The sequence below is a fragment of the Chenopodium album genome, chromosome 26 (genome assembly GCF_948465745.1).
Source record: "Chenopodium album chromosome 26, dcCheAlbu1.1, whole genome shotgun sequence".
Lineage (NCBI taxonomy): Eukaryota > Viridiplantae > Streptophyta > Magnoliopsida > Caryophyllales > Amaranthaceae > Chenopodium > Chenopodium album.
In genome coordinates this window covers 31,290,793-31,310,999 of record NC_137859.1, presented here as the reverse complement: position 1 = coordinate 31,310,999, position 20,207 = coordinate 31,290,793, and the positions used below count along the sequence as shown (strand labels likewise).

Here is a 20,207-nt window from a genome sequence, read left to right as displayed (position 1 = left end):
TTCGATAATAGAGCTGGACATTTTTTGAATTTCAAATATTATTTAGGGCCTGTTCTCTTCGGCCCAAGTTCAGTTCAATTCAACTCATGAGCTTAGTTCCTGATATCTCCCTCTCATAAAGTATTCAGTTCAGGTCTAATCAGTTCAGTTTACTTGTTGTCTTAGCTTGTTATCAGTTCAGCTCCAATAAGTTCAGTTCAGTTCAGTTCAGCTCCAATAAGTTCAGTTTAGTTTCAATAAGTTCAGTTCAGTTCTTATCTTAATTTCCTTCTCATATAAAATATTCAGTTCAGCTCAGTCAATTAGAACATGCCCTAATCACTCTTTTGTTTCTTCTAATAATTTATTATAACCGAAACAAGTTATGAATATTTTTTGGGATAATTGATTAGCATCTTCAAGAACTTGATAACCGGTTCAATGACAATCATATCGGTTTAATCATATCATTAAGATTCAATACATAACATGTTATAAATATCATTACGATTCAAGAAATTTATCTAACCAGTTTTAAAAACCCAAACAAGTTATAAATATTTCTCAACAACTTTTCATGATATATCATTACAATTCAATACATAATATTTTAACATTGCCAAATTTAGTGATAATCATATCGGCTTAATCCTAGCAATAATAATAAGTCTACAACATTAATTAGTTAAATATTTAGACATAGATTACATCTTCTTCACTGTCGTCGTGGTAGAAATAGTTGAGAAACGCATCACATTGCAAACACTCAACATGCGGACAGTGAATGATAAAAACGTCCGGAGGATGAGTTTCACCTGAAAATATATAGAAACACAAAAAAATTAGCAATACTGTTTAAAAGATCCACCGTATAGGTAAAAGCAAGAAACAATATTTGCATCAAAAAAAAAAAAAAAAGCAAGAAACGATATGAATAACGTACCAAAATTATAAGGTGTTGGAGTTAATTTACAACAGTGTAAAACTTCATTTGGTGCATGTTTTAGATCACCAAAAAAGAATTCTGGAGAAGAATTAGTTCCCTTGAGCCGACCAAAAAAGTTGATATGAGTACCCCAACCAGCTGGTTTGTTAATTACGGTTTGTCCAACAATATGGACTAACTCATAATCAACACCCTAATATTATTTGGAGCAAAAGAAAAAGAAATCCAATTAAAACAAATTAATTAGTTATAAACCAGTATTGTACACTATAAAATAGAGGAATAAATAAGAGAGTAAAATACTTCGTAGTAATAAAATAGAAGAGACTATACCTTCTTTTCTTTGTAATATGCCAAACATAAGTCAACAAAGTTATTGTCATCAGTTGGTGTTCCTGTATTACTGGTTTGAAAAAAAAAAAAAAGGTTTAATGAAATCAATAATGAATTAAAATAAAAATCAAGGAATTTGTTTTTATTTTTCCAAAATTAAATAAAATCATATGTTGGAAGTTTGGAACCATCTCACGTGTAACATGGTACATGCATCTTCAATGTTCAAGATATAATACTTACAAGATTACAAGTACTATCTAAGGTTAGCTAAATGTACTGTACTACTGTGTTATAAAACAGAAATAATTGCGTGGACCTGGTTCACAATAATATTATTATGGACCCGAGGTTATATTACACACGCAACTGACATTATATTGAACATAGTGACCTTTATTTTTAACATAGTAACCTTATTTTTAACATAGTAACCTTTATTAAAAGTTGCATAATGTTTAATACAATTGTGAACTTGAAGTACGACGTTATGACCCTTATTTTAACATAGTGACCTTTATTATTAATATTGATCTTATAAAATATATTATTAAAAAAATTAACCTCTTATAGCCTATATATTACCAAAATGACTTTTATTTTTAACATAGTGACCTTTATTTTATTATAGTGACTTTTTTTTGTATTAATAAAACAACCCTAGTTTCTCTAATGTCAGCGGTCCACAATAAATTAGTGTGAACCAGGTCTATTTAAGAATTTGTATTGTTACATTAGATATTACATTCACTCTTACCAATTGTCGAAACAGTAACCACTTCAATAATATTCATATTCATCAACAATATATAGCATATTAATCATATGTTAGTAGTATCAGGGCCGTCTTTAGCATACTTTTTCTCACACACGAAACAGGCCCCCCTCCCCTCCCCCCCCCCCCCCCCAAATCAGGGCCCCATAATTTAAAAAAATTAAGATTATAACCTTACAAATTGACCTTCTTCCTCGTAAAAGACCATCATTTTCAAACTAAAATCTAAAAATTCATCATTGATTATGAAGATATAATTGTGGATTTTGCTTCAAAAAATATTAAAAGGATGACACTTTTTAAATAAAAAGTTTTTGTTTGTTGTTTTATTGAATTGCTATTAAACTTATTACTATGAATATTTAAGCTCTATAATAATTTGTAGTACTGTACTCGAAAAAAAAAGCCATTTTATAAAAATAATATTTTTAACCTTTTAAAATAGTCCTCCAAAATTGAAGGGCCCAATTTTAAAAGTTAGAACAGGGCCACCAAATTGTCGGAGACGGCCCTAAGTAGTATATATAAACACAGTAACTTAATAGCTTCCAATAAACTAGAAAACAAGTCAGTGAGGTTGTTCCAAGCTCAACTACTAAAAGAAATTATATACAAAGTATCACGCTTTTGTTTCTTCTAATCATTTTTTATAAGCCAAACAAGTTATAAACTGCCCTTATATGCATAAAGCCTCGACCTTTGGCTGCATGAGATACCACTATACCAATTATTTGTATTTCTTCAAGGAATGCAATATTGTTAATTTGTTATTACATTTTGCAATTAAGAAAGACAACTGCAATTACAATTCCTCGTTTGGTTCCTTTTCAGGGTGTAAATATAGTAAGAATAACCTATTCTATCAAAATTTGGCATAAACCAAAAATTAAACCAACAAAAAAAAAAAAAAAAAAAAAAAAATCAAACCAAACCAAACCGGTTCACATGGTCACATCTACAACTAACTATAACTAAAATAGAAACCACTGACATCATCCTTCTTCAAAGCTGTATACGTGTCACTTTTTTATGAAATTTTTTCCCGCCTAAATGCATTGATGACATCATCGCTATTTTTTTATTTTTTTATTTTAAAGCTAAGCTACTTCCTTAAATTGCTTTGAAATTTGAAAGTTAGATTATAAATATTGACTACAACTGTTTTAAAAAAAAAAAAAATCAAATACAGAGTAGATGCTTCTACATACTATTGTATAATTGTACAAATTTGCTAATCATAGGAAATCAGCCAATTTTTTATTTTTTTTGGTTCCTAAATAAACAGAAAAAGTTGATTGTTCTCAATATAACTAAAGATTATATATTCATCGTTATATATTTTGATAAAACCGTGCATTGCACGGGACTAACCTAGTCGAAGAAGAAAAAATATTCCTTCCACGTCAATATTTTGTTAATAGTATAACTAATTTTGAAATTAAAATTTATAAATAGCCATTTTGATAAATGCTTAACTTTTCATAACATATCATTACGATTTAAGGAAGAGTATTCAATGGCTACATAAAAGAGGAGATCTTATCAATTCATCTGTATGACTATGATTTCTTTTATTTTTTTTTTCAAAGCAAAATTAATCTAATAAAAACTGCCTTTAGCATTAAAAAGAACAACAATAAAACTAATTCTCAATTGATATGTACTCCGTAACCGATTCTCCAAAATAAAAGGAAGAAAGGTGCAGAGGAGATGATGATTGACGGGATTTTGGCAACAAGTTCTACAATTTGGAGTATATTTATGAAGATTTGAGGGGGTGTTTGGTAAGTGGGAATTGGGGCTTGGGAATGAGAATTGAGGAGGTGTAAGTGTGTATTGCTTTGTTTGTTTTGTAGGAAGGGGAATTGTAGGTGGGATTGGGAATGAGAATAAAATTGGTGTATTCCCATGATTTTATTACTTGGGGGGAGCAAGTAATAGAGATAGGGATTGGGAATATATAGAAAAAGACCATTTTACCATTAATGAAAGCATAAGTTTATACAGTAATATTAGTAAGGGTGTTATTGTAAATTTGCTACTTATTCCCAATCAATTCCCTTCACACCCTAAACAAGTCAATATTTTAAATCTCAATCTGATTCCCAACCCTTTAATCCTCAAATTCCCATTCCCACTTCCCAAATGCCCTCTGAGAGTCTAGAGAAGAAGGGAGTTGATATTGCAATTGTGAGATTTAAAGAAAGAGAAACCCACAGTTTTACTACGGAGTACTTTTTCTAAAAAAATAAAATAAAAAATAAAAAAAAACTCAGCTTATAACAAAGACATGAAATTTATAGTGACACATAAATGGTCTAGATTTAATAATAATTACAATAGCTACAAATATATTTGTATCCATTGTAAAATTGTCCTACGATTCAATACATAACATGTTTATATTGCCAAATTAAGTGATCATCGTCCTAATTCTTGCAATAATAATAAGTCTACAACATTAATTAAGTACATATTTACATATCGATTACATCTTCTTCACTGTCGTCATGGTAGAAATAGCTGCGAAACGCATCACATTGCAAGCACTCAACATGCGGACAGTGAAAGATAAAAACATCCGGAGGATGAGTTTCGCCTATAAATAAAATACACAAAATATTAGAAAAAGGTTTGAAAGAAAGATACAGCGTATAGTTAAAAGAACGAAACTATTTGAATAACATACCAAAATTATAGGGCGGTGGAGTTAGTTTACATAAGTGTAAAACTTCATTTGGTGCGTATTTTATATCACCAAAAAAGAATTCTGGAGAGGAATTAGTTCCCTTGAGCCGACCAAAAAAGTTGATGTGAGTACCCCAACCAACTGATTTGTTAATAACGGTTTGTCCAACAATATGGACTAACTCATAATCAAGGCCCTAATATTATTTGGAGCAAAACAAAAAGAATTCCAATTAAAACAGATTATTACTTAGTTATAAATCAGTATTGTACACTATAAAATAGAGGAATAAATAAGAGAGGAAAATACTTCAATAAAATAAATGAGACTATACCTTCTTTTCTTTGTAATATGCCAAACATAAGTTAACAAAGTTATTGTCATCAGTTGGTGTTCCTGTAGTACTGGTTTTGGGAAAGGAAAAAAAAAAGATTTAATGAAATCGATAATGAATTAAATAAAAAGCAAGTAACTTTTTTCTCCCAAAATAAAATCATATGTTGGAACCATCTTACGTGAACATGTTACATGCATCTTCAATGCTAAGGTTAGCTAAATGTACTGTACTACTGTGCTATTAAATTAGTTAAAATTTAATGGTTATTTTATACTCGTACTTCGTATGCAATAACACAAGTACACAACACATTCTAGACTTGTAGAGTTGTAGTCATTGTTAGTTTGTTACTATGATTATCTGTTAACTAGATGTGCTATTATTAGCTTAAATTTAGTTTGAATTTTAAGTTAATAGGTACATTGAATTTTTATTTATTTATTTATTTTTTTAGTGTAGTTTGAAATTCTAGACACGCTTCCATTTTCTAATGGGGTACATAGAGTAAGAGTATTACGGAGTACTAATTTCTTCTCTCATGAAAATGTTTTGATCACTAAAAAAAACTATCATTAAAATCGGACTGTTTGCCAAGTGAAAAATAATATTATGCAAGTAATAGTAACATAACAAGTAATAAAATAATAAGAAATTAAATTGATAGAAGAAAAAACTCACACTTTGGCTTCCTTAGAACGATGTGGCTTCAATAAAGGAGCATTAGAAGCGCCTTTGCGTGTCCATCTGAAAGTACCAAAGACTCCAAAAATTAACAACCAATAAAAATTATAGTCATATATCAAAAGAAAAGAACAAGGATTAAGTAAATATTCCCCAAATCATTATTCAGAATTTCGGATTTATTAATAATACGAAATATAATAATAAAAAATATATGTGAATATATTAGGTAAACTATTTTAAAGATTATTTATGGTAAAGATATTATTTGAGAAATAAAACTTTAGATTTTTTTTTAAAAAAAAGAAAATAAATAAAACTTTAGATTTTGCGTACTATTAATTCTTTCCCTTTAAGTTTGGCGAGGTTTTATTCTTGATTTATTAAACAAAACACGTAATTAGTAAAAGCTACCGACTGGTTATCCAAAAAAAAAAAAAAAAAAACTACCGACTGACTCAAATTTTTAATGATATATATTCCCTCAAATCCTCAGTTATTCTTCCCTAAAAATAAATAAATAAATAAATAAATTAAAAAAAAAAAATCCTCAGTTGTTCTTGCTGGTGGAATAGTGTTGGTGAATCTGGTGATCTTCAGGAATACAGTTTAAATTTTCCCTTGGACATCAAACATTCCCTCAATTATAATTTCACCAATCAATATATTGAATTATGGTTAATACAATACAAAGTACCCTTTATCAGAGAAAGAATGCGGCATAATTTGATTTGTTATGATCCAAAATTTGAAGGACTCACCTTGCAGAAGATGGAGAAGAACGGGGTTGAACAGAAAGTTGATACCCTGGAAGATCAATTTCATCCCTAAATTAAAATAACAATTTTTAAATTAGCAAAATTATTTCAACAAAACAAACCACTCTAAAAATTTATCAGAAAAAATAAAATAAAATAAATATCGGAAAAGAAAAGTTAACCATAGATCCATGTCACTGTCACTGTCACTGTCATTGTTCGTCTTCACACTCTTTGCCTTGCCCTTCATCTTCTTCTGCTTTGTTCCCCTGCTCCCCTCACTCTCCATGAACAAGTTTTTTTTTTTTTTTTCACAAGGTTTGTTTTTTGTTTTTGGTGGTGATAGACACATGACAACAGTATATAAAGTGAAAAGGGGTGGTGATAAATTTCACTTTCCTAAATTACTCCTCCTAAACTTTCCTTTTTTTAATAAAATTAAAAAATAAAAAATAACTCAACTAACTCAATTAAGGAAACATTGTAAATTTGTGATTTTTTTTTTTTTTTTTTTTTTTTTGAAGAATCATAAAGGAAAATATGTAAATTACTATCTCAAAAGGCTAAAGGGGCTTTTATGAATTACTAATCCTATAAAAAAAGTTGTTAATTATCATCACTAAAACTTATTAATTGTAACAACTACTACTCAGTACCTTTTTCCTTAATCAACCTATTTAATCTTTGAATGACATCATTATTCGTCTAAGCTATAATTAGTAGCTTTTAAACTTTAATTAATTATAAACCTTTGCACCAGCTCCCAACCCCTAGGTTAAAGCTTCAAGTAAATATATCAATGTCCACATCAACAAGTACAGTACATCAATTGCCGAATCTCCAGATTTACCAAGTACGAGTAAATCAATTTACCAAGTCGGTGACTTTGCTGTCCTTGGTTGCTTTTGCAGTTTCGCATTTAATCTATGAGTATTTTGACTATTTGGTTATTGCTAACATTATTGAGTATTTGTTTTTTTTTTTTTTTTTTTAAATTTTTTTTTTTACCCGATTTATCTTATGAGATAATTCGGATTAAAGGATCAATTTTGAGTGATTAGGTGGTTGGTTGTGTGGACGTATAGTACTAACATAACGGTTTTTTGAATATTTGAATTTGGTTTGAAAGGGTCTATAATGAATTCAAGTTGTAGAACTTTCTGTTTTATAATATTTACTAGGTTATCCCCGTGCGATGCACGATTGGAATTAATATTTGTTGTAATTTATGTTTTGTTGCATTATATTGTATATGAAAAATTAGAACTAGATGTTAAAATAATTTACATTTATAGAAAGTAAAAACAATTGAAATCACGATAAAACATTAAACAAAGTAGGCATGTGAAACTATAATTTAGGAGAGAAACTTGGTTAATTTAATTTTATATAGACACTTTTTATTATACATTAAAGTCAGAAGCGTAGGTTAAAATATCATTAATAATTTATGACATCATACATAGAATTGGAGGGAAAATTTTAATTTGAGAATGACACGTAGGATAGTTTAAGGATTGATGATGTCAGCAATATTTTGTTTTAGTAAAGTTAATAGATTTCACATTTTAAAAAATTTTCATTCGCTAATTATGTTAGGTTGAAAGATTATATTCATGATTTTTTTTTTTTTTTTGTATAAATAATAATTATATACATTAAAAAGCAATTACTTATATTTTTTTTTTAAGGGAAAGCAATTAATTATATAGAAATATAAAGATATGATTAGATATCTAAGTTGGTAAATATGTTATTGCACGATTGTTTTCCTAAATTTTGGAAGATAAAAGTTTACGTATATTCTCTATCATTTTTTTCAAAATTTATTTTATAAAAAAAATACATTAAAGACACACTAAAAGATGACATGTGTCATTGCTGGTGTGTCTTTTAGTATATAATAGGTTAGTTATTTTAATTACCTTTATAGCATAACATATTAAAATTGTTTAAAATATCTTGAACACAATTGAATAAGAAGGGTAAATATTATTGCTCATTTTATATAGTTGACAAAAATAAACTTTTTTTAAAAAATAATTTCCTTAAATAAACTATACTTTGTAATAATTAATTATTAAAAAATAATATATTAATGACACACCAGAAATAGACATGTGTCATTGCTAGTGTGTCTATTGACCTTTTATTATTATTATTATTATTATTATTATTATTATTATTATCATTGTTATTATTATTATTATTATCATTGTTATTATTATTATTATTTTAATCTTTGTTAAGTCTTTTATTGAAGAATATCCTTCTTAAGTCTGCATATTTAAAATTGAATTTTCCTTTTGTTAAATCAAAGATTTTTTTTAAGGGAAAAATTGCATAATTATATATCACTGTATATATGTTAGGATAATCATGGTATATTTAGTAAATATTTTCTTGGTGATTATTATTGTTTCCTTAATTCTGTGAGATAATTGATGGTGGGAATATATATTCATATCTTTGTCATTATTGTATCTTTGTCATTATTGTATCTTTGTCATTTTATTTGTTTCCTTAAATAAATTTTTATTTTTTTTTAAAAAAAAATATACTATGGACACACCAGGAGATGACACGTGTCATGGCTGGTGTGTCTTTTAGTATATAGTTATTGATAACTAGGTTAGTTCCCGTGCCATGGACGGTACTTTTGAATAATTGATTTTAAAAACATGAAAAAAAATTAAAAAATGATGAAAATATTATTTGTTGATTTAATATTCACATTTTCTTATTTAAGCCCGTAGCTTCTATTACTGGTTAAAAAAAATTAAGAAATAAATATATAATTTTTTTTTTTTGTAACAAATGTAAATAATTTATAATATGTCTTTCATTCCTTAAAAAAACTGTCCACATCCACATGTCACAAATTACTTGTATGTTAAGAATATTATTTTTAATTTTTTTACTTAACTTATTAGTTGTCAATATTTGTTTTTTTGGAAAGCTAAATCAAATCTTCTACTGTAGTATATTTCACACTCCGTATGTAATTATTACTTATAAGTAGAAATTTTTTTTACTGTAGTATATTTCATATATTCGTATGTAATTATTACTTATAAAACAGAAAGTTCTACAACTTGAATTCATTATAGACCCTTTCAAACCAAGTTCTACAATTATTACTTATCTCTTTATTCTTGCTCGAAGCTAACTCAAGTACCATCAGGAACCATCCTCATCCTCGTCACATGCACCCCGTAGGTACTCCAATAAAACGCTTCGAAGGTCCATTGGGCAGTCTTAAAGATAATCAGCTTTTACACCGACATTGCTCCATAGTTCGCCAGCCAATTAGCCACCATGTTGGCCTCCCTAAAGCAATAGCTTATTGTAATATCCCAATCACGTCTAGCGAATGAGATGATAGAAAGGAGATTTGGTTGGAGCTGGATCAACCAACATGCAAACAATTGTCTCAGAGTTTACTATTATAACACCCCAAATCTCCCTCTACGGAAATATTAGTATAATACAGATAATCATACCGCATAGATAGGCTTGGGCGTATTACCGCCGCGTGATTACGCAAGGCTACTCAAAATACTTAACTCGATAATAAAACTTGCAGCGGAAACTCAACTTTCTTTTATTACTCCATCCGTCTTATTTTTTTATTTGCATCACTTTCTTTTTATGGGTGTTTTTTTTATTTGCATCACTTCTATGTTCTATGTATAGTAACTTTACACTATATTCTTACTTTAAATCCCACTCAAATTAATTTATCATTTCTCTCTCTCATGGTCCCCACTACACTCTCACATATTTTCACTTTCATGGTCCCTATATTATTTTTACCATATTAAATTATTCATCAACTCACATTATTAATTCATCTCCGATCCTAAAACTCCGCGCATCTACAAGTGATGCAAATAAAAAAAACGGAGGGAATAATACTTATAAAAATAGTAACATTGTTATGAGTACTCAAAATAAAGACAAAACCAAAATTCCTAAACTAGCTAGGTGAAGCAATTCCCGGGACTCCCATATGCTCATTCATGACTCCACCTGAATATAGTCAACACTGCTTACCATTACGGTAAAAAGGACAAACAAAAACAAATAAAAAATACGGATTAGCAAAATATGCTAAGTACGACAAGTGCAAGATAATGTAAACTCAATTTATTTGCAAACATGCTTTCTAAACCAATTCCAATAATTAATCCACTAACTTATTCCAACTCATTATACCAAAACTAATTCCACTTATTCAATATTCAAAATAATTAATAAAACAAATTCCTTTAAATATCCAATTTCTCACCCAAGTGTGCACAACCCCAAGCTAGTCTCCTTATATTACAAGGCTATTCTTGAGGAAAGACCCGGTCATACAAAGTCTAAGGCCTTATCAGACCAGATCCGCATAGTAGGATTACCAAAACAGTTGTAATGCTTTAATAATAATAATTTAATGATTCAATAAATCCTTTTAATATCCAATAATTCCAATATAATTCAAACATATTTATAATTAATTCCACATATTTTCAAAATCAATTTTTTTAAATAAGTACTTGAAAATAAAATCTCATATTAATAACTTTTCAAAATCAATAACTCTTCCTTGAAAAACCTTTTAATTAATGCAACAAACCTTTTAAATCAGTTCCTTTATTTAAACATGATAAGTAATTCAAACCATTCAAAACATGATTTAAAAATCAATCATTCAAAATACTTTTATTAAAACAAAAATTAAAATCAATACCTCTAAACATAATTTATTTCATTAATCATAATTCAAGTCAATTTAATTCAATTACCAATCAAATCATATAAAATATGTTATTCAAATCAATCACTTTCAAAGGTATCTAGCCACCTAAACATACCTTGATTCTGAATTATCAATCAACACTTCACACTTTCAAAGTTCAATCACGAATACACCTTGCAAATAACATGACCACAAGGTTATCACAACATAAACTCAAATCTATTGTGCATGGACTGTAACACTCTTTTAAAATTATAATTTAATATAAAATTGTAGCTTTGAAATAGGTATTTGTTTTTTTAGAAAACTAACCACGAAAAAGGTAAAGGAATAGGATTAAATAGAATTGAATTTTCGTTAGAAAGAATAGGAGGAACTTAGAGAGGCCATAACTTCTTTACTATAACTTTGAATCAGGTGATTCTTGAGCCTAACCTCAAGGATTTTTCGAGAGAAAAAATCTTCCGGGAAACATCAATACCCTAAAACCTGACCAGAAGTGCCCGAAAAGTGGCTTCAAAGATACACAGGCTGATTTGTGTAAAAAGAGGAGAAGAAAAGTATAAAAAGATTTAGGGAAAAGAAGAAGAAGAGAGAAGAAGAGAATTGGGTTTTGGTGTGAAGAATATGAGAGGTATGAAAGGGTATTTATAGGTTCATGAATGAGAGAATTATGGTAGGAGAATGTAGGAAGAAATATGGTAAAAATAATTAAGAAATTACTTGGAGAAGAGAATAAAGAAGTATGGAAAGTTTTGATATTAAGGTGATTAAGAATAATTAATTTAAGGAAAGTGTGTTGTCATGAAATATAAAATGGTAAAAGAGGTTTACTTGGGGAATAATCAAGGATGACATAAGGTAGGGAAATAAGATGATAAAAAATTTAGTAGATGGGAAATAAAAATTAAGGAAAATAATAGATTTAAAATAGATAATTAAAAATACAATTTACCAAAATAAGTCACCCAAAAATCAACCCGATGGCCGAAATTTTGAGCTTCTATAGCTCAAAATTTCTGACCACTTTAGTAGTATTTAGGAAATAATTTTGCTAGATTCAAAATACCACTTTAGTAGCTCAAAATACTTTTAGCATCGAGATTCAATTATCATTTTGGCTCCAAAATTCAAATAGTAAAATAAATTACTAAAATACCCTTTTAAGAGAATACTAATTAATTAGAAAATACGTTTCAAAAATACGGGGTATTACAACTGTAATTTGAACTAGCTCTTCAGTGCGCACCATTCCATGCTATAGCTAGCCCTCGAAGCACAGTCAACAATTCTACTTTCATGCAAGAACATACCCCACAAATCATGGAAAACAAATCATGTAGCTCACCCTGTGTCCGCGAATAACTCCCCCTGCTCCAGCTGGACTAGGATTACCCTTCGAAGCCCCATCTGTGTTTAAACGCACCCAATTTTCTCGAGGAAAAGACCATCGAATAGGGATATCAACCCTTTTGCGCTTCCTTTGTTCCTTACTCATCAAATTATCTGTGTAGGCTCTTTGAATATCTCCAACTCTTGCCATGATAAAGCTCAATTGGTCGACTGGAACAACAGCTTGACTCTCAAAGCTACGCTCATTTCTCCATCTCCATAGCCACCAATAGGTGGTAGCAAAGATCAGCTACCAATCTTCATATCCTTGCTTAGTCTGCGTGCTTAGATTCTCTAGCAAACAATTCTGGAACAAAGAGTTTTTCTTAGAAGAATCAATATCAATTCCCATCTTTATCCATACTAAAATTGCGGCAAGACACTTGTAGGCGTCGCTTAAAGTGCGCCTGCGTTAAGCATGTGTGAATATGCTTGGCACTCTTAGGAAGTAAGAATTGACATAAAAGACTAGGGACAACGATTAGGGACAAGGAAATTAAAGTAGGTATAGCGTAGCCGCCAACAAGTTTTTTAAGGAACTTGTAAACCGTTCACGGATCATTTAAGGCAACCACGAATAAGAAACAACGATATACAACAACGATTGACCCGTGAAGGTTACACCCCATTCATAATCCATGAGATTACTAACTCCATATGATTCGGAATCACAAAAGGAGGATCGGGGATGATGGTACGAAGTGAGTCATGGAGTCACATTCGCCCGTATTGGCCTCTACTCGATTCTTTTTGTGAAAAGCATTCCTGCAATCTCAAAGACATGCAAACAAAGATTTAATTTGCTCCAAACTATTATTAGGCTAAATTGGTTAAATATTAATGCAACATATAATTCTAAAATATTGTGATCACTTTAATTAACAACAAGATTAAAACGGAACCTAAACCGGTCGACTAAGTTATCTTATTAGGCGTGATTTTCAATTACATATTCCATTTATCATGCAATATGGTAATCATAATAACAATAGAATAAACATTAATATTGGAAGCAATTTAATAATAATCCAACAATATAAAAATCGTTAGAAAAATAATATATTTAAAAGGTTTATGATTCCTTACTTTGATTTTGCTTGCTTGCAACTATAAAAACAATAAACGCGTTAGTAACTTCAAGGAAATTTAATAAAGTAATAATATAATTAAATTAAATAGAGTTGATTTGGGGCTAAACCCTAAAACAATTCTACCTTTCACGCCGTGGTTTAAGGACATAACCTTAGGTAAAGTACGGACTCATTGGAGTACTTAAGGGAGGTATTATGAAAGAATAGGGTAGGCTAGTGTTTAGGCTAGAGCATAGAAGAGAGAAGAAAGAACTACTAAATTTTTTGTGTAGAAGAGAGGAAGAGAGAATATTTTTGGTGTCCCGAACTGCAAAGAGGAGGGGGTATTTGTAGAGGAAATGAATATGGGGATGCACGGAACCCTAGAGCTGCGGATAAATCCTAATTTGGGCGTCGTGACACGGTCACAGGGCACCGTATCATTGCATTATCTACCGGGGCGCGGCATAAAGTTTTGCCCTAAATACAACTAAACTAATAAAGCACGTGAAGAGCTGTACGCGGAGAGTACGTAAAAAAATCCAGCGTCACGGTATGTTTATCGTGAAACGACACTAGTCCACCATATACCATGCCACGACACTAGTTCACCGTGGCACGGTATAGCACACCGTGTCGCGGTGTACAGTTTTCCTAAAAATGCGTCCAGGTTCATACCGCGACATGGTTCAAAATACCGTGTCACGATACCAGGCACCGTGACACGTCAGCAATTGTCGCGACGCGGCAATTTAGTTGTTGCGCGGTAATTCCAGGTTTTACCCGTTTTTAAAACTATGATAACTTTTGATCAGTAATCCACAATAAGGCATATAATAAATCGTTGGAAAGCTTATCAAGTCTAATTTCTAACCCAATTAGAATCAGGTCAAAATCATTTGTAGATTTTAAGATATTGACGTTTCAGTGAAAGGGTGTCGGTTTTGGGTCAAGTTTAGTGTTTTGCTCATATCTTCTTAGTTTCAAATCGGAATTGGGCTTCTGATATACCGTTGGAAAGCTTATTGAAAGACCTATCCAACCAAATTACATTTGGATCAAAATTGTAGGGCCACAAAATCAGCTGAGCTCGATTTTGTGATGTGGATACGAAAAGTGAAAAGTAAGTTATGGTGTGGGGAAATGGGCTAAGAATTAGGTTGGTTTATGAAATATGTTGAATAGATACTCAATCCAACCAATAATGACGGTAAAAGGTTGTTCATCATCGGGTTTGGTTTCGAAAAGACATTTTTATTTTTCTACAACACTCCTTCAGAATGTGATTGACATTCTCTTCTACAAATCCGCAGACATAACATTGTGAATCCGTAGTTAAGTGCCTCAAGAATCTATTTGTATTGGTCATAAGCTTATTACCACAAGCCAACCACAATAAAAATTTGATTCTTTGAGGGGCCCGAATTGAAGGTGCCAAATCTTCTCCCACTTGATATTAGAATTCACTCCATTATTCGCATCACCACGAATTGCTTAAGTTTAGAAATTCTTGATGTAATTTTATTTTTTTTAGAATTGCTTAAGTTTTTTGGTTTGAGATGAAGAAGTGTTTGAAGAGAATTTGGTCAATTTTGATAAGCATGCTTAGTCTCGGGACATTATACTCTCAATCTAGGCCATGTAATGGTTTTGTGTACGAAATTTGTGTTCTAAGACGCACCGGTTCACAAGTTACGGAAGATGGCCGTTTGTTTATTGCCTAATGTGAGTAGGCTTATGGAATTTCAATTTTTTAAGGAGGAGGTTCTATCTATATATAAATATTAGTAAAATAACAACCGCTGACATCATTTTTTTTTCAAGCATGAACACGTGTCAGCTTCTTCTTTTTTTTTTTTTCCTTCCTTAACTTTTTTTTTTCTCTTTCATATTTTTTTAACAAATCTCTAAATACTAACACCAAATTACAGTAATTAAGGCAGCAAATGATCCGGGTTGAGCCGAGTTATAATCTGTTCGAGCAAAGCTTGATAAGAACTATTCATGTTTGAACCATCTCGAGCTTGAACGAGCTTTTAAAAATCTTGTTCGAGTTGGGCTCGTTAAGAATTTGGCTTGTTCGAGCTTTGTTCACGAACGTACTTGTTTGCATTTTGAGTTTAAGTTCGAGCTTGAACGGGTCTAAATCAGGCTTGATTAAATAAACAAGCCTTAATTTATTATTAAAAAAATGGTTTCTTTCAAGTTTTAACACATCCATTTAATTTTATATAAGATTTTTATATGCTTTCTAAAGAAAAAGGTAATGACGGAGTTTTCATGCTTTTACATGAAGAAATAATTAGTACTTTTCACAAATACTAGGGGAGTTCACGCGCGCGATGCGCGCGGTATAGTTAGCCATTATAGGAGAGTTATGCGCTTGGACCTCGTAATTTGCAAAATTGCTCCATAACGATAGTGTAAAATCAATTAAATAATAAGTAGGTTCCTAAATTACAACATTTTCTTGCTACATTGTTCTTGACATCAAAATTGCTCTTATAAAAGTGAGAGGAAGCTAATTGTTAAGAGCATTAAGTGATGCATGCTGTTGTGGTTTCTTCTTTTGTCTATTCTTTCATCCCACTCATTTTCTTTTGAGCCTTTTCTTTTCACCATTAGCTGTTAAAATTAATAGACAGAAAATTAGAATACTCTATATAGCCCTTTCATGAGCATTAAAAAAAAGAAGTTATATACTTAATTTGTATGTTAATAAAATTTCATAAGCTTAAAATTATCACAAACTCAATAATTCCTATCCATTTCTCCATATCCAATCAAAAGGAATATGTACACATTATGCTTAATGTCAATTAATAGACATAAACAAACTTAAATTCCAAAACCCTTTACAAATCTATGAATCGGCCGGTAAGTTAACCTTCCATAACACGCAGTTTAAATCCACCTTGAGTTTTCATCATTGTTGGGTATTTGTATTTTACATATGTCTCAACCTCCGGAGCATTATCTTGTGGACTTGTGGTGTCTCAGCAACCTAAAGAATCACACATGAAATGAATAATAGTATGTGAAGAGTAACTGAAAGTATGTAGCATAAAAAGAAGATTACTTTGTACATGAGAACTCATCTTGAAAAACAAAGTAAGTGACTTATTGATTTATTATTCATTCATTCCCATCTACGGCCGTGTATTTAACATATTTTCCCTATTTGGATTATTGTCAACAACAAAATTTCCCCAAAAAGTACAATCTTATCAAAAAAACCAAATTCAAGTATATAGGTATTACACGAAGTATCACATTATAAGTTCCCTAACAACCTCCTCCATAAAAAATAGGATTATGTTAAATCACAGACTATATTAACTAAGTTTCCAGATTTCTAAACCAGAAACCAGAATTTTTTCTTTAAAAAAAGAACTCTAATTAGTTGGCTTGTAAAATCTAATCAGTGTACAATGCTTTAGGTGTTGATATTAGCTATTTAGTTAGTAATTGACTTATTCCTTTTACTGTTGCTGCGCTATGATGGCTAATCTTTCTTATACATAATTTTAACGGAGGGGGAAATTATGGAAATCCAATGGATCGGATGAACTTCGACACCAATAGTAGTTGTACAATCAAAACATACACTCTCAAGTCTCAATCATCAAAATATTCACCTCTAAAATCAGGTAGCAACAATTAACAAAACTTTTGTTCACATTTCTTCTAAAATTCACCAAGAAGATGCCTTCTAACAAATGTAGTCTTTCCCAGCACATCCAATCATATCTAACCCAAATCACAAATCGATTAAAACAATCAACCCAAAAACAATTATAATTGCAAAATTAAACCCACATAAAATACCCACATAGATCTAACCAAAATCACAACCAAAATATTCAAAAGAAAAAAAATTAAACAAATCTTAAAACATAGATACGAAGATCTTCGTGTAGTGTATTAAATTTCATAAAATTATAAACTAAAACGAAATAGGATAGGAAAATAACCTATGCCAACAGAGGATAGGAGAATATGATGGAAAAAGATGTGAATAGAGAGAGGAAATGGAACGAAGAGACGTTATTGAGGCTTGAGAATGTAAAGTGTTGAAAGAAGAAGATGAATCAGTAAAAAAAACACAGAGGAGAAAGGAAGGAGGTCATAGGCGTCAAAATTAAAATAGGGGTATAAATGTAAATAAACATTTTTAGGGTTAAAATGGTCTTCACACTATTCATAAGAGATTTCTTCCACTTTTTATAAGGTAGGGATGTATGAATAAAAGATATATAAAATTTTCGAATTTTAATTGGGCGTGAAAAAACTTATAAATTGACTTAAACGATTTGTTCATTAACATTACCGAGTTGAACATGATGTTGTTCAAGCTTTGTTCACCTATTTGACAAGCTTGAGATTTTTGTTCAAGCTTGTTTGTTAGCTTAATAAACGAGTTTTGACCGAGCTTATTCCCGAGTAGTTCACAAATGTATCGGCTCATTTACACCCCTAGAGTAATACAATACATTAAACCTTCTAGTTTTCATTACTTTTTCTTTTCAAAACCTTTTTAGAATCTTAAGGAAAACATGCAAATATATACCTTATAGTTTTCAAAACCTTTTTAGAAGTTGGGTTTTGGCGAGTTTGAATAAATCAATCAAGAGCTTGAAAGTTTACGGGAATAGTTGAATAGATGATTAGGAAGTTAGAGTAATGTGTTCAAGGTCTTAAATTTAATTACATGATTCCACAAAAGTAGACTTGATTGTATTTGATTAAAGAAGCCATTGATAATTCGGGAGAGACCATTGGTACTGTTTAGGGATTACTTTTCCTCGTGAATCAGTTGAATTATATGTTAAGGGTAGAACACCTGTTGCATTATTGTATTCGTGGTGATGCTTGATCTTGGACGTTTTTAGCATTTGATTTATCATATTACTTAGAAATAATCGCTTTAATTAGTTCCTTAGTTATTAATTCTTAGTATTGTTTTGGTTACTTGCTTAGTATTTATTTGAGTCTATTTAATTAGTTAAACCATAGTCTCTTGGAAGTCGATCCTTGTCTATCTACATAGTAGTGGTTTTGTTAGGCAATTTTTGTTAGGTACGTGACACAATTCTTAATATAACCTTGCCTCTAATTTTCACTGGAATTATATCTCATATAAGTTGACGACCTTACATCCCTAGCCACACCTAGTAATATATCTTAGAGAAATTTCCAATGGTAATCCTGCCCCTACTTTTTAAGCTTCTCAACGGTCATCCCCAATTTTTTATATCATCAAAAATAACCCATAAGTTCTAATAAGTCATTAAAAATGACATTACTAAGTTAAAAAGAGTTACATTCATCTAAATGAGGATTTTCTGTTAGATGATCCTAACCTAGGTTAACTAGCATAGTTAGCTAAATCTATATAAACGTGATAATAAATTAATAATAGCATAATTCAACGTGATAAAAAAAAAAGCAAAAAAAAAAAGGTATAATTAAGGATTATTAAAATTTTAAATCAACCACTACAATTAATAGCATAAGCTAAGCAAATGCAAATCATAATTAAGCATAACCAACCACACAAGCATCCCATTATAACCTTTGCTAGCCTTAACTAAGCAATGTGCTGATTACCCCTTTTTAGTTTTTACAAAACAGAAGGCTAAATGTGTCTGATGTCTTTAAGGATAACCCCAAAAGCTGACGTTGAAGTTTCCCCACTAAGATGCATGAGAGTATAGCTTGATATTAATTATCCCCACAAAACCCTTCAAAAGAGCAGCTTCAATTATATTCCAGTCGTTATCGATCTTCAGTAAAAAAAAAAAAAAAAGAGTTCATTTATGACGCAGATCAATAGAGTATCAATGTTGTCAGAGATACTCCGTAGTACTGTAGGATAGATGGACGGTGTAATTAAGTTGTTTGGTGGCAACAGTAAATAAAGAGATACAGAGTATATGCTTCTCCCTAATATTCTATTTTGACCATGGTTAGCAATCTTATTACCCATATATTGCCACTTTAACCTTAATTATTGTGAATTAACTTTTTTTTTTTTATATAAATTTTTTAACTTAGGGCCTGTTCTCATTGACTGAACTCAGCTGAACTGAATTGAACTGAACTGAACTCAGCTGAACTGAACTGAACTGAACTGAACTCAACTGAACTGAATTGAACTGAAATGAATATTTTATAAGAGAAGGAAATTAGGAGCTGAACTGAACTGAACTGAACTGAGCTGAACTGAACTGAACTGAACTGAATTTCAACGTAAGAGAACAGGCCCTAAATAATGTCATGTTTAATGACTTATTAAAAATTGGGGAATATTTTTGCTAATATGAAAAATTGAAGATTACTGTTGAGAAACTAAAAAGGTAGCGGATTACCATTGGGAATTTGCCTATATATTACTCTTATTTGAGTTGAGCTTACATCCCTAGGCATACCCAATAATTTAAACGCTACTAGATAAATTAGCAACAAATTACCAATATTGAATTTACTAGCTACCTATG

The 20,207-nt window shown here is 30.5% G+C and overlaps 1 protein-coding gene across 1 annotated transcript; it reads right to left on the bottom strand.

Moving 5' to 3' along the window:
* Nucleotides 1–4,176: 4,176 nt before the first annotated feature.
* Nucleotides 4,177–6,822, bottom strand: LOC145618590 (uncharacterized). Its single transcript, XM_081673366.1, has 6 exons — nt 6,681–6,822; nt 6,502–6,567; nt 5,738–5,803; nt 5,057–5,126; nt 4,723–4,918; nt 4,177–4,632 (listed from the first exon to the last, which is right to left on the bottom strand). Exons 1-6 carry the CDS (start codon nt 6,785–6,787, stop codon nt 4,511–4,513), a joined length of 627 nt encoding a protein of 208 aa, XP_081529492.1. The 5' UTR covers nt 6,788–6,822; the 3' UTR covers nt 4,177–4,510.
* Between the last annotated feature and the right edge of the window lie 13,385 nt (nt 6,823–20,207).

What these genes read in the sequence shown, in the direction of transcription:
- LOC145618590 (XM_081673366.1), bottom strand. Translation starts at nt 6,787, where the DNA reads ATGGAGAGTGAGGGGAGCAGGGGAACAAAGCAGAAGAAGATGAAGGGC. An exon ending in CATATTACAAAGAAAAGAAG is followed by an intron (nt 4,919 to 5,056) that starts GTATAGTCTCAT and finishes AAATAATATTAG; the next exon opens with GGCCTTGATTATGAGTTAGT. An exon ending in TCCACCGCCCTATAATTTTG is followed by an intron (nt 4,633 to 4,722) that starts GTATGTTATTCA and finishes TTTTATTTATAG; the next exon opens with GCGAAACTCATCCTCCGGAT.